This window comes from Lipophrys pholis (assembly GCF_963383615.2).
Source record: "Lipophrys pholis genome assembly, chromosome: 9".
NCBI lineage: Eukaryota > Metazoa > Chordata > Actinopteri > Blenniiformes > Blenniidae > Lipophrys > Lipophrys pholis.
Window position 1 is genome coordinate 30,852,751 of NC_137639.1, and position 25,231 is coordinate 30,877,981.

At 46.0% G+C, this 25,231-nt stretch overlaps 1 protein-coding gene across 2 annotated transcripts in view; it reads left to right on the forward strand.

Annotated features, from left to right (window-relative positions):
• The first annotated feature begins 1,527 nt into the window (after nt 1-1,527).
• Nucleotides 1,528-25,231, forward strand: part of gramd1a (GRAM domain containing 1A) — a 28,650-nt gene continuing 4,946 nt past the window's right edge. For both annotated transcript variants that reach the window (XM_080472209.1, XM_080472210.1), the window contains exons 1-11: nt 1,528-1,866; nt 18,189-18,453; nt 18,697-18,717; nt 18,822-18,906; nt 19,959-20,062; nt 20,167-20,262; nt 20,538-20,618; nt 22,087-22,205; nt 22,900-23,170; nt 23,274-23,430; nt 23,808-23,954. In XM_080472209.1, the coding sequence (XP_080328335.1) occupies nt 1,751-1,866; nt 18,189-18,453; nt 18,697-18,717; nt 18,822-18,906; nt 19,959-20,062; nt 20,167-20,262; nt 20,538-20,618; nt 22,087-22,205; nt 22,900-23,170; nt 23,274-23,430; nt 23,808-23,954 (1,462 nt within the window). In that variant the 5' untranslated portion in view covers nt 1,528-1,750. The remainder of the gene's footprint in view (nt 1,867-18,188; nt 18,454-18,696; nt 18,718-18,821; nt 18,907-19,958; nt 20,063-20,166; nt 20,263-20,537; nt 20,619-22,086; nt 22,206-22,899; nt 23,171-23,273; nt 23,431-23,807; nt 23,955-25,231) is intronic.

Genomic DNA, 25,231 nt, shown 5'->3' on the forward strand with positions numbered 1-25,231 from the left:
AACCCCGCCTCCCTCTCCGTGGCGTCACTGAACAACACCAACATGGCGGACCTGCAGAAGCTACTGATGCTCGTCGCTTTAATAAGGCGATATGTCGATTTCTCCGTGTCTTCTTGTCTGAGGTTGCTGTATTTCTGTGGCAGCGTTACAGCGCCACCTATAGGTCTGTCACATGTTCTAAATCATTTTGAGTAGTTTTCATTGTGTCGCGTGGACGCAGCTCTTTCCCGTGTGGATGGGAAACCTTTTAATACCGACGGGGAGAAAAACGATGGTTTTGTCTCATGCGGACGGGGACTGAAGGATGTTTTATGCTTGACGCATCCGCGAGCTCCACACGGCTCCGTGCGGCCGAATTACGTCATTTCAGCTGCCACGCCCCTCAGTGCGGCCCTGTTCAAGCCGACGCCACTGCTCCGTGCACCTCCAGATCTTTCTGACCACACAGACGGAGACGTGTGGGGAAAAAAAGGCGGAGATGAAGAAGAGCAGGACTGAAGACGTGGTTTTAAAGACACAAAAAGCATAAAGCTGCACATCCACACAGAAAACACAAGATTTGACTCATAGATGCCAATTTGCTTCAGTGTCAGACTTCAACAGAGGGAACATTTAATTCGAAGCAATAGTTGAATCCTCTGGTCTCCACTAGCAGGGTCACCTGCTGGTGTGAAGACAAGTAGTCTACTTTTTCTGCTCAAATTTAATACTGTGGTGGAGGTGTGTTTGCGATGCACTGCCTCCTGCAGTTTATATATATATATATAATGTAGTATAAATGGGTGCGTCAAGCATAAAAAGCCATTAGCGGCAGTAACCCGGGAGGGAAAAGGACGAGGCAACGACTCACAACATGCAGATATTAATGAAGGAACACTGACTCCGGGGCCACAGGGAAATGTTGACCCCGGACGTGCAGAAGGCCTGCGGGCCGCAGGTTTCCCGTCCTGCCTGTGACCGTGGTAAACCACCTGCTGGGACAGCAGAGGTCGCAGCTGGACTTACACCACATCATCTCCCTTCACGTGAACTCAGAAATCATCTGCTTACCTTCACTGCTTCATAACCCAGGATAAAGTCTGCCTGACGGCTATAAAAACCCCTGACTGCAGTGTCAGGTCTGGTGTATTGCTCACAGTGCTAAATTGCCCCGTTGAGGCTGTTTCAATGTGTATTTAAAGGGACTTCTGGACGTCTTTGTCTCTGTTGCCACTCTTGTTGTCGCCACATCCTCTGAACAGTTATTTTTCCGGACTGTACCACAAAGTTAGCCGGAGGGGTGTTCTCTTTTGTTAGTCGTTCACGTTTACATTTAAGTGCGATACGGTGAATTTATTTATTCATCTGTTTGTATGGGAGATATTAGATATAATTGTGCGGTTTTGCATCATGTGAGTGGAATTGGTTTATGCATTTATTTATTTAGGAGTTTAGATCGCCCTCCCCCTTCTGTCTTGTTGATTCGGTGTCTTGGTTCCTTTTGACTTTTCTGTCCCAAACGTTCCGTCTGTTACTTTTAAACGGCCCTCTGAGCGGAGCCAGCGCGCCCGTAGCCGACCCCCTGGCCGGACACTTTCACCCGCATTTGAACGTTTAACGTGAGAATGGGGGCGCTCGGGGTGGGACCGCCTCGGCCGGCAATTAAAGCGTGTTAGCCGGGTCGTCATCTCTCTCCGGGCTCCTCTCTCTCTCGGCCTTCAGGAGTCGTTAGCCGGATGCTAACGGAGATTAGCTCTGGCCGAGCCGAACCATGTTGATGTGCTCCTGCGAGAAAGTGGATTTTAACCTCACCCCCCGAACCGTGGCCCGGCTCGTGTTCGAGGCCGAGCAGGACAGCAGGACCGGGGGAAACTCGTCCAATGGGAGGTAGGAGCTCCACCGGTGCTGTCCGGCTCCGAACTGCGCTTTTCTGCTCTGGTGTCTAAAGATAAGCCTCCACAGGTGTGATAACAGTGGACACTTCGACCCGCCGACCTCCTCCAACCTCCACATCAAACCGCAGGTGTATTGGCTGGTGTGTAGACATCTGGAAGTTCTAAATGAGGCATTGTTCTCCTCAATATGCTCTAATTTGCATACAGAAGTTGGGACACTGTGGCATCTGCTTGAGTGAAGCCCAGAAGAATGGAAACTTGTTTTGGATGTGAGGCTGGGGGCTTGAAGGTTGGGAGACAGAATGTTCAGAAATACTCAAAGGTCCTGTTTTGGGTTTGTAAAAGTCTGCAGCACCTCTTGGGAAAGAGTCAACTTTTATCTAAAGTTGTTTCTGCTCTTCATCTGGTGTAGTTAACACTATTTAAGTGGATTATGACCCAAACAGTGACGGTTCTGAGAAAAATCTTCTCTTCACTTGTTCTTCCAGTTTGTTGTCGCCGACATTTCATTAGGATGCAAATCCGAATCACAGATAAAGTCAAAGTCGACATTATTCGAGTGGATTATCACCCAAGCATTGAACATTCTAAGAAATCTTATTTCTCATCTTCATCTGGCTTGTCAACATTATTTTAGTGGACTATGACTCAAAACGTTGAAGGTTCCATTGAATCTTATCTCTGGTCTTCTGGTTTAGTGTCGTCGGAGTTAAATTCGTGGTTCAAACGGTGACGGCTCTAAGGAATCGTATGTGTGCTTTTGATCTGGCGTCTCTAGCATTATTATAGTGAATTATTACCCAAACATTGATCGTTCTAAGAACTCTTATCTTCAGTTGTTTCTGCTGTTCTTCTAGTTTGGTCGCGCCAACATTTCATTTTGATGCAACTCTAAAGGACAGTCTAATTCAGCATTATTTCAGTGGATTATCACCCAAGCATTGAACATTCTATGAAATCTTATTTCAGTTGTTCATCTGGTTTGGTGTCGACAACACAATTATCACCCTAACATTGAAGGTTATAAGAAATCTTGTTTTCTTGTGTCTTCGGGACAATTTTACCAAAACTACACAAGATTTCTTAAGGTTTGTTTGTCCGTCTCTTTCTCTTGGATGATCCGGTCGAGCCCTGTTCAGGTTGTCGACGTGAGAACAAACATTGTTTTGTGAGAAAGCGTGTCTTATGGTCCTGTGGGACGGTTCACAAGGCAGGAAGTGGGTTTTAACGTGGCCTGGGGTCCTCTGGATTTTATTCTGTTCTGAACTGACAGGTTTGTGTTCTCGGGTAAACACGTTGCCGGTTTAGGACATTTCCACTGAAATGTCAACGTTCCAGAAGTCACAAAGTGTGAGTGCTTTATCTCCTCGCTCGCTCAGTTCTTGACGTGGATCCACTTTTATAATGGAGATAATGTTCTGGGGAAAAAAACGTAACGTTTCCTTTCTTGTGCATTTTGACTGGAAACCTTTAGATCTGTGTTTGTCACGTTCAGGTTGGATGAGTGCTCGTTCCATAATTTTTTATCTCTACCAGGTTTATTGTTGCACCCGTGTTGATAAAGAGCAGTTTTAATAATTGTCTTTTTTTCCATGATCATATGAAAATAGTCCTGGTTCCCTATCTGGTCATATGATGACAAATTAATGAAATACTACATGTTACTTTTGTGCATTTCTTTATAGACCTCCATCATTTGTGGTTTAGTCCAGGTTGAGAGACGTGCATATTAGAGCTTTATTACATCTACATGGTGTAATACATTGAATTTAAGTTTTTTTCTAATTTTAATTACCATTTCAGTCTTCTGTTATAACTCCTAAAAGGCTTTTTTTTTTTCCTATACGTTTGACTCTCGGTTTGATTTTTTTTTTAACAGAAAACTGTAGGAACTTCTTTTTATGAAAATTAATCAATAAAGTGAAACTATGACAAGTCACAAAAGGGATCATAATTTAAAGTTTTTGAGTTAAAGTTGGATCATTCATGTCAACACTGGTAAGAACGAGCAGTACAATGTCAAGTTTTCAGCATTTTCTAGATTGTTTTGTTGCTTCTTTGTGTGCACCGTTACAGAAACACTAAATCTTTGATGATTCGGGAAAGAGTTAATATTTTGTCTAGTGTGATATTCCAGTCCTGTAGGTTTTATAGCTTTTAACTCCGACCTGGTTCAATCTGTCCAACAAGTTGAGGAACAGAACGGTATTTTAGTTTTCAGCTTTTTTACAAAACCAGCAGCTTTAGATGACAACCTTGTTTATATTGGAAAACATTGGAATAATTAGAATAAAACCGAATTTCCACATTATTCTGGTGTGTGTGAGTGTGTGAGTGTGTGAGTGTCCTCCCGCTCACTCTCTGGGTTGTGTGCGTTTTCCACTCAGCAGTGCTTCCTAACGAGCCGAGTCGTCACAACGCCAACCGATTAACTCGACACCGCAGAGTCAGGTGATCATGAAATGTGTGTGTGTGTGTGTATGTGGTCACAGCATGATATGACCTGTATTTTACAGATTTAAAAGTGAGGAGCCGCGGCCTGTGTGCAGAGCAGAGTGCAGCCTGAGCACAGATTATGGTGGATTACTGTGGACAAACAAGTCGGTGCCAAGATTGTTCTTGTTCAAACAGATCACATCAAACACTGTCAGACAGGTCAGCCCTTATCTGGCAAGTGCCTGCTTTGAAGGCAAACAATGGAGCAATACACACACACACACACACACACACACACACACACACACACACACGCACACACACACACACACACACACCGTTTGTGAGGCCCTCTCATTGAGATAAGCCTTCACTTTCCCCTGACCTTCACCTCTTCTCATACACATCCCGCTAATTTATTCAACAATGATACATTCGGATTAAAACTCAACCATCGTGTCCATGTAAAGAAATGCAGATCTAACCAGTGAGGTATTCTTCCACAATGTGAGAAATACCACAACAAACACACACTTTCTCTTTCTGGGACGTCAGTCACACTCAGGCCCCGTTTAAACAGCAACGCTTCGAAATGATGTCCATTTACACAGCAGAAACACTGAAAACAATGTAGTTAGCATTTTGGTCCACTAGTTGGTGCTGTTGTTAGTTTCAGTACTGAAACACACACACATGCAGCAGACAATAATGGGCTCTAAACATTAACAGTGGGAGAACATGGACATTCTAGTGGACAGACCACCAAGTTGGATTGTTATTGTTGGAACCCGGCTTTGGGCCTGCTGGTTCCTCCTGGTCCTTTGATCCTGAACTTGGTCGTCTAAAAAAGTCTCAAGACAGCGAGATGCGTTTTACCATTTATTTGAGTTTATATAGCCAAATGCAATGATCAGCACTGGCCACCAGGTGGCCTCATGCAGGAGCACACCCAACGCGTGTTGAACTTCCCGGGATGGACGGGGTTCTTCTGGTCGTCGCCCCAACATTGGGTTGGTCTTTTGCAATTGGACACTTTGGTATTGACGTCTGTTACCAACCGAAATCAGACGTCCTTTATTTGATGAAACTGTGTTTTGTTTCGTCTGGAGAAGAACGAGGCAAACTAATGAGTCTGGGATTCTTCAGCCGTTCTTATCTCAAGGACACAGTGACTCCCTACAGGTACTGGATATCATATGACTGGTACAGGTACTGTACAGGTACTCTGGTGGCTGCTGTTGCCAGATTGGCTGTTTTCCCCCTACCTACCTGTTAAGGCCCGTTTACAGTGAGCCTTACTGGGTTTTCCACTGGAAGGCTCAGAAATCTGGCAACTCTCTAAAACAACATTAAACTGTGAGAGCCGCTCACTAACACCAGAGTGAGCGCCGCTCACAGTGACGTCTTTGGGAAATGAGACATTATCCAGCCTGGCAAACTGATCCAGCTCATTTATAATTATTGTGCAATAATTGATTTATTGATTATCGTGACAGGCCTAATTACAGTGACCGTCAAAATGAAAGTATCAAGACTATGGACTGGGAGTCATGGAACCACGGGGAAACTTTGTTCTGACAGTGCAGCTGCTGAGCATGTGCAGAAGAGCTAGTTACTATGGTCGTGGCAGCATTTCCACCGTCTGCATGACGACGGATCCCCGAGTGTTTTTAAGTTCCACGTTGGGTGCTAGTGTCAAGAAGTATAATTCACAGTGACTCCGATCACCACTGTGTTGTAAACAAACACCCAAAACACTACGGAAGTTTTACGTTTTCATGTGAAATCATTGTCGTGTCATTGGGCCGTTAAACGGGTGGAAAACTACCTTGCCTGTTGTCGGTCTTTGTTGGACTTTGGAATGAATGCAGAACTTTCTTGTATTTCATTGAAACTGGCAGATAAATATCTTGTCTTTTGTTGGTCTTTGTCCTACGAGGATTAAAGCGAGCAGATGAATATCTTTCCTACTGTTGGTCTTTGTTGAGATGCGAACTGAAAGTGACGTTTAGCTTCCCTTGGCTCTTTGGGACCTTGATTAAGACGTCCAGGAAACTATCTTGTCTTTTTTTGGCTTTTGCCTCCAGCCGTGGATGAAGAATGTCTGATTGACTGAAATATTGATCTGAAGCCGTCCCAGTTTTCTTCAAGTTCACAGTAAGCCGTTCAATCAAGAAATCTTGAGAATTTTTGCTGATTAATTGAAAGACAAAGAATTTCTGAGTTTCTTGAAGGGAGATGTTTGGATAAAACCTGCTCCTGCAAATGAACAGACACAACATCGCCTCCAGCTTGTATTGATGAGCTCCCAGTCGATGGCAGTAATTGATTACAGGCGAGTCATGAGACACCTCCGATTCCCAGAACGGGATGAGCCACGCAGACAGAAATAGCTGTAAGCTCGACATCAATTATGTCAGCGGGAAGCTTTTAACAATGCACATCTCAATTAGAGCAACATGTGGGAGAAGCCCTCCAGTTCAGCTGCAGTCAGTGTCTCAAATGCCAAGTTTGTGCTCTTCTCACTCCTCAGGAAGCTTCCACTCGACTCACAGCTGAGTCCGCGAGACTCGAAGCTGTGTGAGGTGAAACCGAGCAGAGAGCCGGCGGGACGCGACCAGCTGAAGATCCAAAATGTTTCACCTCCACCAGAAGTCCCCACATAAAAAGAGGAATAATGAGTCATTTTAAAACACTGAACAACTTGATCCGTCTCACTGAATGTTACAAACAGTCGTTGCTCTGAAGATTCCCGGTTCGTTTGACCCCCGAGAAGCGGTGGCGATGACAATGTCCGCTCCCATTGGACCAGAGGGCGTCACGCCAGCCCAGCCCGTCCCCACGCTGACCGTCCTGCCACCGTCGACAGACACAGAGTCCCGGTCCTGCTCGCCCAGCCCGTGGACGTCCTGCTCCAGCCGCCTTGCCCCGTCCCACTGCAGCCGCAGCCGCAGCCGCAGCCACAGCCGGACCAAGAGACACGGCGGGGGCGAGCAGCGCCGCTCTGCCACGCCGCCGTGGGGCCGGACGCCACAGATCGTGGTCCAGGAGGAGTTGGCGGAGCGGGGCGCCGCTCGCCACCGCAGCCCCTCGCCGGGCCCCGGTCCTGTGGACACACCGGGGGCAGAGGAGCGTCAGGACAGCCCGTCACGTGACCTGCTCCTGCCTCCGTCTCGCTCGGGGTCACGTAGCCCGTCGCCCAGCCGGCGCTCCCGGTGGTCCCTGCGGAGCCTGCTCAGCAGAGACTCTGAGTGTGATGTCTGCAGGTCAGTGTGCCGTCAGGGTTCCACCGCCGGAGCCTGAACGCAAACTCCAGATCCTACAGGCCTGAACACACACTCCAGATCCTACAGGCCTGAACACACACTCCAGATCCTACAGGCCTGAACACACACTCCAGATCCTGCAGGCCTGAACACACACTCCAGATCCTGCAGGCCTGAACACACACTCCAGATCCTACAGGCCTGAACACACACTCCATTTCAGTCTCCAATTTTCCAATTTCCCATCATAAGATCTCCACATTCGTATCACGAGACATCATCTGTGAGGTCAGACAGGAACGTCCAAAGTTCACGGCCACACAACCAACTTTCTTCACCTCCACACCATCTGTCCTAAAATGTTGTGTTTAAGGATGCAGTGATACTAGTATCTGGTCAGGTACTGCACAGAGTTCTGTTGGGACTGTGTTTTCACATTGTTACAACTGCTGCACAACAAATTGCCCTTCAAAGGACAAATACTGAAGTTGGAGTACTCGTACTCGTACTCCTAAAAGCTCCCTGATACAACCAGTGAGTATTACGTGATGTCGTTCATCAGCAACGTCGCCCACAAATACTCGAGAGAGGACGAGTGAGGTTGCGGTTTGAGATTCTTTAATATTGAAGAGAACGGCAAAAGTAAGACGGACTGTAAATTATGTTCTGACAAAATATCCAGAGGAGGAGAAAGATAGTTCACCAGCAACTTCATCACCAGCAGAGTTAGCCCGATGGCGCTCAGAAGTTTACCTGCTCAGTTGATCCAGTAGCAGCGAGCCATGCTACATGCTAAATGTGATTAAAGTCTGCCTGACACTCATTACTGGCGAGAGGCAGTGGGTTGTGACCTTGATGTATTCTTTGCGTGTGGAGTATGAATTCGGCTTTATGGCATTTAATAAGAACTCGTATCGGTATTCTGCACTGGCAAGTAGCGAAAGGTCCTTTTAAAGATCTACTTTTATCCAGATGTTCTCCTCCTCCTCCTGGTCTGGTCGGTCCAGAAATTCTAAGTTTCTAGCTCCTCTCTGATTTTCCTCATTTGAATATTGGATCATAGGAGCTGCATTCAGAATCTGCTGTGTCTGTGTGAGCTGGACTGGCTCCGCCCACACATGCCCATCTTGGGAGAGGAGGAAGTACTACCTCTCGTGGTGCCATGTGCCAGAGCAGATCTGCCTAATTGTGAGTCAAAGGGAGGGCCTACCTTGACTGGGATTGGCTAAACCCCTGATGACACTATATAGGGTTTGATTTCTGATTGGCTGGTTGGAGCAACACACTTTTTAAAACCTGAAACAAGCCAGGGAGAGAGAGGACAGACTGTCTTCACTTCTGGGGCGTCAGTCCAGGTATGGGGATGATTAGTACTACTGGAGAACCTTTAGGAAGTGAATTTTGTGACCCCTTTTAAAAAAGCGCTATCAGTGCATTCTCAGTTATATCATCTGACTCAAGCACGGTAAATAAATGCAACTTCCAATTTCCATTTAACAGACAGATATTTATAAACAGTCTTTGTTTAACATGATGGGATTGGAGGAAGTTGGTCCTCTGTCACTTGAAATGATCTGACCCTGGTTGGAATAAAAGTGTATTACTGTAGCTGAGAGGCGTCCAAGCCGTCTCTCTACTTGTGCTGGATATTGAAGAAAAGCCTGCAGATGAATGGTTCTCTAACCCGGGGCGTTCTTGGTATTGACGACTGCACTGCAGAGCAGTGGCTCAGAACAGAGCGTCCTCTCAGTCAGCACTATATTTGTCCGTCTCAGTCCTTAAACTCCATTAAAACACAAATAGAAAGACAAACCTCAGCTAATTTGCATCGACTGAGACGGACCTTTCCTGCACTTGACAGACTCTCCTTGCCGTCTGTGCTCACAGTAAAAAGCTTTAAGACAGATTTATGGTTGAATTCAACATTCATCACCGCAAAATAAAACTAACACATCTTAAGTGAGCTTCTAAATCAGTATTATTAATAGAGGCCGTTGCTCTGTAGCTAAATAGCAGGGTTCACTAGGCTAATAAAGGTTTTAAAATAGAAACATGAAAAAAGGTATTTATCCTGTAGATACACAAATGTTGGCGTGTTGTCACATTGGCTTGTCAGAAATGTTCCAGTTTACCAGTGACAGTCCATCCTGTGCATTTTGGACTTTTATCAGTCACTCTCGAATGCACCACTGCACTTGGTGTGTTTTTCTTCCAAACATCACATGTCTTCCTCTATTCTGGAATGAAACCGGAGTTAATATAACTATATATATACTATAATGGTTCACTCCTACAGAACTGTTGATTTTAACCCTTTACTCTCCACACGAGCTCTGAGAACGAGCCTCATATGGAGTGTAAACAAAGAGAGCCGAGGACAAAACCCAGAGCGCAGAGGGGTGGGGGGGTGGGGCCACCACGCCTCTAATCCTGCCTCTGAGCGATGACATCACGGCCAGCCAACGAGAGCAGGCTCTCACCCAATGATGTCACGGTCGTCCAATGAGAGAAGGCGGTGTGTAGCTCTGCGGCGGGCCGTAGAGGGCACGCAGAGGGCGACTCTCCATGTGAACAGCTGGGACGCGCACACACACACACACACACACACACACACACACACACACACACACACACACACACACAGTTTCTCCATCATCAGTCGTGGCTAATAGTCATTTCATTCAACAGTCACTTGACTGCACCAGGACTAAACCTCATTGACATCACACAAACGCCCCTGAATGTGTTGAACATCTTGTGTTTTCTTCCATTCTGACCGGATGTACTTCGTTTCTGGTGACAGTTAGCATTAGCATCCTGTGTGTGTGGCCTCAGAGGAAGTGTGGGTCCCTTCTTGACATTTTCTTCAGCTTGTGGTTGAGTCCATAAAACATTGGTGACAGTTCTGTGTGTTGAAGTGTTCAGTTCTGGCTAAATGGTCTTCAGATAACGACCTGTGGACGAAATGAGTTTCTGCTGACAGGAAACGTTTAGCTTGGCTGGTTCCAGCAGCAGCTCATCACTGTCTCAGGAGGCGTTCGGGGAACATTCATATTTAAAATTGAGGAAGTATATTTTCCTCCTGTAGATGAGCTTTTGCCTTCGGGTCGGGCTGCACTTTGTCAGGTTAACATGCAAATAATGTTTTATTCACTTTATTGTTTGTAGTTACAACTCTCAATTTGCTTACACTCGTCTGAAAAGTGTTTGTTTTCACGTGGATGGAGTCGGTTCCGTGTTTTGGAGTTGGTGTTGTGAGCAAACTCTGAGGGTTTCAGCTTAGTTACACATTAAAAGGAGAAAACCAGATTTGACCCGAACATTTCAGTGTCCGAAGCTTTGCTACGCCGTGCTACCGCGCGGCGTCACACTGAGACGTTATGTACATTTAGATTAATACATTTTTATGTGTGTGTGTTTTAACTTGGATCAATCGTCAGCTGTCTGACTCTGTGTTTTAGTGCTATTTAGCATTAGCGTCATGTTCACCTGCAGCAGGGGATGAGTCACTAAAAGAGAAGCACTTCTCATGAATCTGCTTGAACCGCTGTGATGAGATTTTGTTGAAAAGTGTTCTGTCGGGTCGTCACGGCGGGTTTGGTTAGTCAGACACTCCGGCAGATTCACAACAAGTGTTTTCCTTATACCACCGCGGAAAATCTCCCCATCAGAGACTGAGACGGGTCAGCCGAGGGCACCGACCTGAACTTCACCTGCTGGCAGGTAATCTGCACGGCAGGAACCCGCGCTAACAGGAGCAGAACCCGCGCTAACGGGACCAGAACCAGCTCTACCAAGACCAGAACCAGGACCAGCTCTAATGGGACCAGAACCAGGACCAGCTCTAACGGGACCAGAACCAAGACCAGCTCCAACTGGACATAAAAAAACTCTCAACAAGAACCAAATGTGCAGAACTATTTACAAAGGCACATGCACAGAAGTATTAACTTCATCAGTAGTGGCATTATGTTATGTTACATCAGAGCTTAAATTATCTCAGCCAATCACATCATAGCCTTTTAGTTATTTTAGTTTTCACAGCTGAAGTTTTTTTTTTCTTTTTTTAAGCAGACTAAATTATCTGAGCTCTTCTATTGTTCACTTATCAGATCTTGTCTCTTATACTGCTATATATCTTATCATTTCTAAAATGACCCATTTTACTGATTTTAGTCGATTTTACCAGAGCTTAAATTAGCTTCCAAAACGTGTGTGAGGGTCTGAATGTTTTTACATGAGGAATCTGGCTCGACCTGCAGAGCATCTTCTAATCCCTCAGCTCCTCTGTAGACTGACCCTATAACGGCCGCGCTATCAGATGTTTAGCTTCAGAAATATGCAGACTGAACGAGCTGTAAAGATCTCGTGGCGGTGGCGGTGTTGTTGTGTCATTTCATGTGCGGCCTGCAGTGTGTTCACGGGATGTTCAGCATTAGCTGTTAATGCTAAGGCGGTCAGCATTAGCATCATGTTCTCAGTGGGTCTTCTACTCATTGAGAACATGTTTGGCTTTAGCATTAGCGGCTCTGCTAATGCTAACATGGTTAGCATTAGTATCATGTTGTCATTACGTCTTCTACTCACTGAGACCATGGTTAGCATTATCATAGAGTTAAACAACAAAGGGCAGCTGCTACTATTCCATAAGAGGACGAGCTTCATTAATCCCGAACTAATGCGACATGTCCCACTATAATTAGCATTAGCCTGCTTCCACAGTACCTTTGGTTAGCATTAGCGTCTTTCCACTGAGATGCTTCTTTTCAAAAATTCACAAGTCTGCATAGAACTAACATCATATTATAGAGCATCTTCCTCCTCTAACACCCAGATTATAGAGCATCTTCCTCCTCTAACATCGGATGAAGGATACTGTTTCCTTTTGTTTGAGGATAGAAACTGATGTGATCATTTAATAAACGTTGTGTACTTTGATACGTTTTCTCGCTCTCAGGATGATTTGAGAGACGTAGAGCTGCCGTCATAGTTCCTCCTCCTCTCCTCATGTGCAGCTCTCAGCCGAGAGACGAAGGCTTCACTCTTAAGAAAAACACAAGAGGTGACGATTAACTTGGACTGTGCAGTTTTTTTTTTTAAACTCTGCTCATCATTAACTGTTGCACTGCTGGTTTCTGCTCTCCTGTATTGAGTCGCTGTTGAAGCAGCACCCAGAGGCCACGGCTTTCCCCTCTTCTCTTCTGTGGACCTGCAACGCTTTCAGAGGCCGTCGGTGAACCTCAGGAAAGCAGATTAGGCAGAATGATGGCGACGAGGCCCGGCACAGGCCAGGCTGGATTATAATGTGGACTCTAATCCAGAGAAATGAGCAGGCAGATTGAGGGTGGAGGGATTGGGTGGGCTCTGGACTCGGGCCAGGTGGAGGCACTGCAGGCAGTCGAGCACTGAGAAACCAGGATTCACTTTGTTGGAAGCATCCAAAACTTCAGTGAAATGTGTTGAATCAGCAGTGTTCAATCTAAAGACGTTCGATTGTTTCGACTCGGCACAATAAATGGACAATGGCACCTCCCGGCAAAGCTAATGCTAACTCACTTAGCAGCTACTCTTGCAGTGAAATATCCTTCATCTCTCTGTGAGGAAGACTGATGTAAGAGGCATCCGGAAGAAGCGTTGGTGAAATAGTAACAGAGAAGACAACAGCTTTGGATAATGCTAATGCTATCAGTTGGCTGTATGAGCTGGACGGAGAGAGAACGCAAGTTTGGCTAATTCTAATGCTAATAGTGGCGTAGTGAAGTTTAATACTGATGGATAATGGAGCTAGCAACAAAAGAAAAACCAGCTGCTTGAAATGTTAATGCTGAAGTTCATAGTGAGTTCATTACCAGATCAGTGGTACAGCACTGCTGCATCGTGCGAACAATGCTAACAGTAGGCTAAGAGTTCCTGAATGAGAGTGAGCCAGCTGCTGCTAATGCTCAAGCTAACAGTGTGCAAACTTAGCTAGTGGGAGCAGGACAGAGCTCTGCTACGACTAAAGCTAACATTAAGCCTAGTGAGCTCCCTGCTAATGCTAAGGCTAACTGAAAGGCCTCCAGGTGATCAGTTTAAGCTACTGCTTGTCATCTGTCAGATTCTTGGACCGAACGCTGGAAAGAGCAACTTGCTGCACCACCTGCTGGTTCAAAGTGGTATTACAGCAGCGAGCAGGGTGCAGCGAGCCGTTGAGCTTATCACAAGCTGATGAGTCTGGTGCTTGTTCCTTTTAATGTGTTCTGTAAAAAATGATAAGAAAACTGAGGCCCCGCCCACACAACAACGCCATTTCATGTAACCATGGTTTTTCTCCAATCATCCTCACAACCAGCAGCGTTTCTGGATGTAAATACTTGGTGGGGCAAGATTTTATTTCAGGTTTAGTGACACCACTGAATTCCAAAGTAAAGAGTGTGCACAACCTTTGAGCGACAACATTATAACAACCATATCGGCGTTGATCCCGTAATAATGTTGAGCCTTGATAACAGCCGATCAAAAAAACTTAAATATTCAAGAAACAAAAATATATCAATGATGGGGTTTGAACCAGATCGTTATGTTTCACAGACGGCCGCTCTGCCACCCGACCAACGGTAAAGATGCAACTTTATGAGATTCTGAAGAAGCGTTGTCACACTGTACTCGGAGATAATCAATCTAATTAATTTAGATTCTTAACTGTTTGTTTGCTTTAGCTGCTAACAAGCTGGTATTTGTGACGACTCTCTCCGGTTCTGTGAAGCTCCGCCTCTATCAGAGCCAGCCAATCAGCTCAGAGCATCTGAATCACTTTTTTAGTGGGGCTTCGGGCTTCAAGCTCCACCAGGCATCAAAAATGGAATGAATGGAGCCACAGCCTGAGCATGAACACTTTACTGCATGCAATACACACTGCATGGTGAGAGAGGGGCGAGCTACACTAATGCAATACACACTGCATGGTGAGGGAGGGGCAAGCTCCACTAATGCAATACACGCTGCATGGTGAGAGAGGGGCGAGCTACACTAATGCAATACACACTGCATGGTGAGAGAGGGGCGAGCTGCATTAATGCAATACACGCTGCATGGTGAGAGAGGGGCGAGCTACATTAATGCACCATCAGTGTGGATCAGGAGGAAACAACCTGAAACCACAAGAGGAGACCAGTAACCAGGGAGTTCTGTCCTCACACAGTCATTAAGTGCTCTATAAGAGGAAGTTTTATTCACAGACAAGAAAATATTGTAGATAATCTTAAAGAATTAATAGCATACTTTACATGCAGTTCTTTCTGTTGACACCAGGTAGCGCTCAGCCCCACCTGCCCCTGATGACCAGTCGCCCCTGCTCACGATGGGGCGTTTTTGGAGCCTGAAAACTTGTCAATTTGAAAACTGGTTCCAGAGTGGAGAAATTAGAAAATGCTGCCTTGGCTTTGACTTGTGACCGGACAAGATGCATATTTAAACAACGGTCACGGCCCCGCCTCTCGACCTATAACCCCGCCTCCCTCTCTGTGATGTCATTTAACAACAACAACATGGCGGACTACCTGCTCCAGGTGGCGCTGCAGAAGCTGCTTTAATAAGGACACATAGTGGATTTGTTCAATAAGAGGATTTTTTTTCATGCATGGAGCATGCATCTTCTTCTTCTTCTCCAGTTTTGCTATATTTCTGTGGCAGCATTACAGCGCCATCTATAGGCCTGGCACACGACATCGTTTTTGAGTCCTTTTTATGGTGCCTGAACGGGAAACAAAAGATTGACAGGGAGAGAGAGAGGTTCGTTTTGGTTCTGTGGAGAGAATGAGATGGAACTGCTCAGTTTGAGTCTTTGGAGAAAAGACGGTCTCCTCCTCCTCCCTCCCTCCTCCCTCCTCGCTCCCCCCTCCCTCCTCTTCCCTCCTCCTCCTCCTCCTCCTCCCCCCTCCCTCCCTCCTCCTCCCTGCACACGGATTACGGATGGGCGCAGAGCGGCTGCCCGTCCCCGGGTCCTGCATTCGGCACAGGCAGCAGCGGGTCAGTCCGGTACCGGTACCGGAGTAGGTGCAGCGGGGCGGGGGGTGTGATGGGAGCGTATCGCGGAGCGGCGGCTCGGCGGGGAGGATGAGCTCGTTTTGAGGCGGAGAGCCGCGGACCGGGGCCGAGGAGCGTCCGTCCGTGAGTCCGGCCGCTTGGCGTCGTCTTTCAGCCCGCAGCGCCGCGCAGCGTCGCTCTTCTTTCTGGAACCTGAACGCCTCATGACATGTTCGAGTAAGAGCACCGACGGATGGATGGATGAACGGATGAGCGGGGATCGGCCTCGTGCCCTGCGTGGCGGCCGTAGTGTTGTTGTGTGCGGGTCGAGCCGTGGTGCGGGGTTTTTCACGCAACAGACGCGGTTCTAGTGTCAGAAGCTTCAGCTGCTTTAACCTAATCACTGCTGTGTGTGTGTGTGTGTGCGTGCGTGCGTGCGTGTGTGCGCGTGCGCGTGTGTGTGTGTGTGTGTGTGTGTGTGTGTGTGTGTGTGTGTGTGTGTCCATACTGCCTGTCGACCCCCCCCCCTTCCTGGTACTGTTCGAGTAAAATCAAAAACATTCATCCTTAAAATATAACTTCAGATATTGTGTAATTATGAATGAATGAATGGATGAATCCCGCTGCCCTCAGAGAAGAAGAGACTTGGATCATTACAATGTAGAAGAAACAGACCGAGAAACGGCTTCTTTCCATCAGACTGCTGAACTGAAAGCAGTAACAGGGTGGCACTCGAGGTTGTAATTTTCAATATAGTCTTTCTTTATATGTGCATTGGATTTACTTGTTTTTTTTTTAATCTAGCTTGTTATCAATTCACCATCATGTGGCAGCTGGTTATACTTTCATCATGCCCCCATGTGTGATGATGTTAAAGCTATTCATTCATTCATTCATTCATTCATATAGGTTTATAAATGGCCAATTTAGTAATGACGGGGAAAAACAATATGAAAATTAAAATTTTTGTATGTTTGAAGTTAGACGTGAAAGAATTGCTTTTCCCATCATCTATCTATCTATCTATCTATCTATCTATCTATCTATCTATCTATCTATCTATCTATCTATCTATCTATCTATCTATCTATCTATCTATCTATCTATCTATCTATCTATCTATCTATCTATCTATCTATCTATCTATCTGAGCTACAACCTGTGTTTATGACCATAAACATGTGTTTGTGTACTTTTATTAGTATTTAATAAAACCCTTCCACTTGTGATTTTGAAATATCACAAAGTTCTCAATATTTCAGTTTTGTGTACTTTGTGAATTAACTCATATTTAAGTCTATTTACCACCTTGTTTTTCAGTGTGACTCTTTAAATTCCTCCAGTTTAATTTGACTAATCTTTCAGTAAAATAACTGATCTGGATGAAAATACTCCCAGCTCTGGTCTGGTGTTTATTACAGTTTTGGGTGGTGAAATGTATTTAATCTTTAATGAGTACATGAGACAGTGAGAGGAATCTTGATGGGTCTGTTTACATCGCAATAATTTCAAGTGAAAATGCAAACATTTTGTTTCGGGTCAGTTTATATCACAGTGTTGCTCCGAGCCGCCAGAAGTGGCTCCCCAAGGTGGAACTTTTTAGAAAAACATCAGGCTCCGTCGCAGAGTAGATGGTGAGCGCTCTGCTACCGCGCGTACTTGGTAGTAACTGTAGTTCTGCACATGCTCAGTAGAGCCAATCAGAACAAAGTTTCCTCCTTGGTGTCATGACTCCCTGTCCATATTGTCCTGGTACTTGGTACTTTTATTTTGAAAGTCACCATAATAACGATCCAACTTGGTGGTCTGTCCACTAGAATGCCCATGTTCTCCCAGTGTTCATGTTTAGAGCTCATTGTTCTCTGCTGCATGTGTGCTTTCATTACTAGAACCAACAACAGCACCCACTAGTGGACCCACATGAAAACCACATTGTTTTGGACAGGAAGTCATGACACTCTGGAGGAAACATTGTTCTTATTGTGCATCTACTGCGCATGTATAGTTACTATGGCCGTGGTGCGCAGTAGCAGCGTTCCCACCAGATATCTACCCAGGACTGAGCCTGAGCATCTTCATAGTGTCGTTTTTTACCCGTCTACACAACTACAGAGTCGGACCGTTTTCCAAAAGTTCCACCATGGCAGCCGATCTCTAAAAAGTTGTGTTTTCAGTGTCTCCGAGCAGCGATGTCTTGAAAACGGACACGCAAAGTGTGACAACGGTTTTGTGTTTTCACTTGAAATGGTTGTGGAGTAAACGGGGGCCTCAGAGTCCACGGTGGCGACTCTGGAGAACCCGATGAAAGTGGAGCAGCTGACTAAAGTCTAGAAAGATCTGATGCCTTGATGAGACCCCCCCTAGAGGAAGATTGAAGTGGACAGGTCCTGACCTGGTGGTCTGCTGTTGGTGGGCTCTACTCTGATTGGACGCTGGTAAGCAGCTTTGAAGTCCTCAGCTGAGCTGATGGCGGCGGCGGCGGCGGCCTCACACGGCCTTCCTGCAGCGTTCTTCTCTAACGTGACATTAACGGCATCGCACGCTCAAATTTACAGCAGTGAAGTGTTCCCTGAACCCCCCGCCTCTCTCCCCTTCTGTCTCGTTCCAGTACGGCCAGTAACTCTCCACGGAGCACCCCTGGCAGCTCCCCCTCCCTGCGGCGCAGGGTGCTGGGGGGGGGGAGAGCCAGCGAGGGCGAGGGGGGCGGAGGAGGAGGAGGAGGAGGAGGAGGAGGAGAGAAGAGCGGTTCAGGAGGAGGAGGAGGTGGAGGAGGAGGAGGAGGTGCAGACAGCCCCCTACCCTCCATCCCTTCTGCTTCCTCCCTCTCGTCTGCCTACCCACTCGCTTCTCGCCACTTCAGCCGCAATGCCAAGGTACACACACACACACACACACACACACACACACACACACACACACACACACACACAGAGTTGAGTCAGTAATCATCAGTTTGACTCAGATGAGTAACGGAAACTGCGTCAGTTGTTTCTGACATGTTGCTGTTTGTTCTCACTGTATGTGCTCACATAACAGGCAGCTTGAACACACACACACACACACACACACACACACTTCTTTTCCTTCCTTTACACTTTGTTTCTCTCCTCCTACAGAAGATGCAGAGCTGGTACAATGTGAGTAAGAGACTGTCAGTTTATATAAGAACTAAAACCTGTGAAGCGTTGGAGAACAACTCTGAGTCCCTTCCTGTCTCGTCCCGGTCCCTGTCCTCACTCAGGTCCTCAGTCCCACCTACAAACAGAGGAACGAGGACTTCCGGAAACTCTTTAAGAAGCTTCCTGACACGGAGCGACTCATCGTGGGTGAGTGACGCAAAACAACACAAAATACAGAAAACACATGAAGTTCAGAGGAGGAAGATGCTCTATAATCTGGATATTAGAGGAGGAAGATGCTCTATAATCTGGATATTAGAGGAGGAAGATGCTCTATAAGCTGGATGTTAGAGGAGGAAGATGCTCTATAAGCTGGATGTTAGAGGGGAAGATGCTCTATAAAGTGGATGTTAGAGGGGGAAGATGCTTTATAATCTGGATGTTAGAGGAGGAAGATGCTCTATAAACTGGATGTTAGAGGGGAAGATACTCTATAAGGTGGATGTTAGAGGGGGAAGATGCTTTATAATCTGGATGTTAGAGGAGGAAGATGCTCTGTAAGCTGGATGTTAGAGGGGAAGATGCTCTATAAGGTGGATGTTAGAGGAGGAAGATGCTCTATAAGATGGATGTTAGAGGAGGAAGATGCTTTATAATCTGGATGTTAGAGGAGGAAGATGCTCTATAAGGTGGATGTTAGAGGAGGAAGATGCTCTATAAGCTGGATGTTAGCGGGGAAGATGCTCTATAAGGTGGATGTTAGAGGAGGAAGATGCTCTATAATCTGGATGTTAGAGGAGGGAGATGCTCTATAAGCTGGATGTTAGAGGAGGGAGATGCTCTATAAGCTGGGTGTTAGAGGGGAAGATGCTCTATAAGGTGGATGTTAGAGGAGGAAGATGCTCTATAATCTGGATGTTAGAGGAGGAAGATGCTCTATACGCTGGATGTTAGAGGAGGAAGATGCTCTATAAACTGGATGTTAGAGGAGGAAGATGCTGTATAAACTGGATGTTAGAGGAGGAAGATGCTCTATAATCTGCACTATACCAGCTCAGACTGGCTCTGGGATTAACAGATACACTGAGACGTCACTGAGCAAAGTATTGAAATAACAGCAATGATTTAATCTAATAATATTATATTATGATCTGATTTGACAATGGATCCAGTTACAGAATTGTTCACATTCATTGAGCGTGGTCGGGAGTTGATGGCGTCCCCCTGTAATTTGACCCCAGCTTCGTTTGTTCCTCTAGATTACTCGTGCGCTCTCCAGAAGGACATCCTGCTTCAGGGACGCCTCTACCTGTCTGAGAACTGGCTCTGTTTCTATAGCAACATCTTCCGCTGGGAGACCGCGGTGAGTTACACACACACACACACACACACACACACACACACACACACACACACACACACACACACACACACACACGGTCCTTCTCACTGGTGTGTTGTGTTCAGATCACCATCCTGCTGAAGGACGTCACCTCCATGACCAAAGAGAAGACGGCCAAGCTCATCCCCAACGCCATCCAGATCTGCACCGACAGTGACAAGGTCAGTCTCCGCGCGGCGCCCGGGAGTGGGCGTGGCCACCAGAGTCAGAGTGAACTTCCAAGGAGAAACGTTGTGATTCAGGAGAGAGGAACAGTCTGGAGCCGATCCAACACATCTGAGGCTGATGCCCGACCCCGGGCCAGTCGCTCTGTTTGGACGTGAAGCCGAGTTGATAGAATAAATCTGCTCCTCTGTGGAAGCGTCTCTGTCAGGCTTTATTTGAGGTGTAAACACAGAGTGCAGATCACATCGTCTCCTCCTCTCTGCCCCTCAAGCATTTCTTCACCTCGTTCGGAGCGAGGGATCGCAGCTTCATGATGCTCTTCCGCCTGTGGCAGAACGCACTGTTGGATAAGGTACGCCCCCTGCTGGCTCACATTAGGAGCACACCTGAGCAATGGAAGTTGTAGAGCAGTGAATCTGGGGGGGGTTCTTGAATCCTCTTGATGTTTCTGCAGGGGTGTCAAATATGAGAACGTGAGGCTCGCGGCCAAAACCGGCCCCCAAACAGCTCCAATCAAATCAAACTACCAAGAAAATAGTGTATTAGTGTATAGTATTTAAAAGAAATTTAAAAAAAAAATGTTTTTTGGGGGGTGGGGGGCCTAAATGTTATAATTTATTTTTTTTATGTTATTTTTCAGGGACCACGTACAAAAACATTAATCTTAAAGAAAACATGCTTCGTACCAGATTTTAGCCGTAGCCAGTTTCCATCTGCAGACACACAACATACTAGTACATATTTATAAATATAACATACACTAGAAATATAGAACATCAGCAGGAACCATTAAAATGTAACACCTGCTTTCCGACAGATATTTAAAATCTTATGGAACTCGTTATACAGGAAACACAATGAGCAGGAATACATTACAATACACATTATGAATATAACCTAAAGTAAAATCAGCAACATCATCAACAATTCAGATTCAACACCTGGATTCCTAAAATACTAAAATACATTATACAACAATACAGTGGACAATTAAAATAGACTAATGCTGACACAGCTGGTTTTCCCTAATGTGACTTTTTTTTTTTTTTTTAGGTTTTGAGAAGATTTTACAAAATACTTATTTTGACTAAATGAAATAAGAAAAAGCCCAAAACAAACAATGAAATAAGTTAAATACTAAGAATGAGTAAATTAAGAAATGGCCCTTTCAGTCCCGTCAACACCAAAAGATAAATAATCTTGGGTTCAGGAACGAAGCCACTCTGAAAATACAACTCAAAAACACACGGGGGAAAGGAAGTGATGGAAACCAACTCAGTAAAGCGAAAGTCCAAGAACCTTCCCCCTTCTTTGCTTTTTCTACATACAAAGTGTAGTTATATCACTTCTGACGTCAACTCACTGTGGCGCCCCCTGCTGTCCTCAGGACGTTAAGAGCAGGTTCAGAGAACAACAGGAGGTGAAAATATAAATGTAGGTAGTGTTTTGGGTTCCGTTTCCACGACAACAGAGCTCACAGACATTGACAATGCAACTTTTTGAGAATGTCTCCCGAAGTGTAACTTTTAGAAAACCATCTGTCTCCGAGGCCGTGTAGACGGTGGAAAGGCTGCTCCGGTAACTGCATCCTAATCCTCTGTGTGTGTGTGTGTGTGTGTGTGTGTGTGTGTGTGTGTGTGTGTGTGTGTGTGTGTGTGTGTGTGTGTGTGTGTGTGTGTGTGTGTGTGTGTGTGTGTGTGTGTGTGTGTGTGTGTGTGTGTGTGTGTGTGTGTGTGTGTGTGTGTCTGTGTCTGTGTCTGTGTCTGTGTCTGTGTCTGTGTCTGTGTCTGTGTGTGTGTGTGTGTGTGTGTGTGTCTCAGTCTCTGTCCCCCAGAGAGCTGTGGCACATCGTGCACCAGTGTTACGGCACCGAGCTCGGACTCACCAGCGAAGACGACGACTATGTTTCCCCCACGGCCGAACACATGAACGGCTTACTGTGAGTGTTTCAGCCTGACGTGATTCTGACTGTCGTTCGTTCATTCATTCGTTCAAGTGTCCTTGGGCAAAAGCCCAAAACTGCCCCCATTGGGGTGACAGCGCCTTGCAGCCTCCAAAGGTGTGTGAATGTGATGAGCTTTGGGGCTGCTGTCAGCGACAAGTCGCTATATAAGTTAGTCCATTTATTTATTTATTCAAACATCATAGTGACACCGTGACACACACAGTAACGCACACATACACACACAATAACACACACACACACACACACAGTAACGCACACATACACACACAATAACACACACACACAGTAACGCACACACACACAGTAACACACACACACAGTAACGCACACATACACACACGGTAACACACGCAAACAAAGTAACACACAGTAACACACACAGTAACACACACACACACACTAACACACACACACAGTAACACACACACACACAGTAACACACACACAAAGTAACACAAACATACATACACGGTAAATCACACACAGTAACACACACAGTAACACACACACACAGTAACGCACACATACACACACGGTAACACACGCAAACAAAGTAACACACAGTAACACACACAGTAACACACACACACAGTAACACACACACACACACACAGTAACATGTGTCCGTGACGTTGACTCCTTGTATTTGCCCCCGTTGCCCCCCCAGGCCAGGAGACGAGTCAGTGTGTGTGTCTGACCTGCTGGAGCTCAGCTCGGTTTCTGCCCCCTCCTCGGGCAGTTCCCCCCCTCCTCCCCTGCTGCTGCCCTGCAGCCCGCCCGGCTCCTCGCCGCCGCCCTCCGCCTCCTGCCTGCCCATCGACATGCCGTCGGGCCGCAGTCTCAGCTCCGACCCCCTGGACCCCAGCCCCCCTTGCTCGCACAGTTCGCTGCCCCCCAGCGCGTCTGGCTCCGCCCCCAACTCAGCCACTGCCTCCTTCGTGAGTAACACTCCTCGTCATCACCATCATCATCTTCCTCCATCAAGAAGCCCCCACCCCCACCCCCACCCCCAACCTCTGACTCACTCCTTGTTTCCCTCAGAGTCTGGAAGAGGGCGGGGACAGCCCGCCGGAGCTGGCCAATCACACGCTGCCGCCTCCGCCCGCCACCAGCCTGGGAAACCTATCGTCTACAGACATCGCCAACAACGACGAGCTGCCCACCGACCCCAGCAACTCGTCTGACACACAGGAAGAGAGTCAGTCATTATCCTATTATCATTTATAATCTCATTCTTCTCAGATTTCATCTCATTATAATCTGTTATGATCTCGTACTTCATCTCATTGGAAAAACTGCGTTTTACACGTTTCAGCAACTGCACTTGTATTGTGCAGTTTTATTAGTCATTTCCCCCCAAAAAATGTTTTAAGTCATTTTAGTCCTTTTTAATTTCATTTTTTAGCTGTTCACTTTTAGTTCTTTTGCACATTTTGTTTCCTGCCATTCTTTTCTAGCGCTTCAGCAGCTAAATATATGGGAAACGTTGATGGTTGTACTCGGTTATGTTTTGTCCTTTAAGACATTTTAGAAGCTCTTCTGAGTAAGAGGTACTGAGGGTGTTTCCTCCTCCAGGCGAGGTGGAGTCCTTCTGCTCCAACCTCAACGGGCGGCTGCACATCAACGCGGCGGTCCGGATGAGCGTCGACAAACTCCACGACCTGCTGTTCTCCTCCGACACGCACTTCATCCAGCACCTCTTCTCCCAGAGACACTTCACCGGTGAGACGCTCCCTCGTCTCCACGACGTTTCATAATGAATCCCCGCGCCACTCGGCACTTCCTCACAAGTGATTCTGGGCTAAGTCGACGTCTCCCGACATTCCCGCGTCCAAATGCTAACGTGTTCTCAGCGTGTTTTTCCTGTCAAGACGACGACGGCGGTTTGTGTTTTTGTTGTTGTTGTTGTTGTTGTTGTCAGTGGAGGGAATCTGTCTGTTCTCCTCAACACCACTTTTAATGTCATAAAAAGCTGCACGGCTAGCATTAGCACTGGTTAGAAAAAAATTTCATTGAGGTAAACCAAACTTAGCAGTGCTAGCATTAGCATAACAGAAAAACAAGAAGTCTGCAATACGAGCATCAGAGGAACAGCAAGCCCTGCTAGCATTAGCATTAGCAGAATATAATCCCATCAAACTAAGCAGAAGCTAGCATTAGCATAATATGAAAACGTTCCAGTAAATCGAACAGTAACTGTTAGCATTAGCATTGGCTTTACACACACACACACACACACACACACACACACACACACACACACACACACACACACACACACACACACACACAGTGTCTGTCTCTGTCTGTATTGTGCTGCTAAGGCTGTGCTAAATGCTAAAGCTGCTCACATTGTTTTTAGCTGCTAATGCTGTTTTAGTGAAGTCAAGCCACCCTTTATTTTACTTACTTACTATTATATTATATTATGTTATATTATATTATATTATATTATATTATGTTATGTTATGTTATATTATATTATATATTAATTTGTACTTTAAAACAACCATAGCTCAAACCAAATGCTTTACTGAAATAGACAAGCTTTATTGTTTCATGTTTGTTGAACGGTAAAGATGTATGACGACTGAGAACTTCTGCATCTTTTATTTGACACTCAAATTTAGCATTTTGATAGCAAACAAGCTAACAGGCCATTATGAGATGTAACGAGCGGACGCTCGCTCGCTCGCGCATGCTAACTAACTTGCCAAGATTATTAGATTATTTTCTAGAAAAATGTTCTTTTGTGAGGTTTTAAATTTAATGACCGTAAGAGGAGGAGTTGGTCATTTCTTCTTCATGAATCACAAAGCTAACAAGCTAGCTGACGGGAAGGGGCCGTTAGCATGTTTGGTAACTCGTTTGTTAAAAACTATAATGGTTGTTTATTTAGTGGAAAACAGATTTAAAGCATCGATGTCTTACAGGAAAACGTCATCTCTCTGGAGGAGTCTGTCAGAGTGAAGCAGTGAAAAGGTTAAACCGTCAGTTTA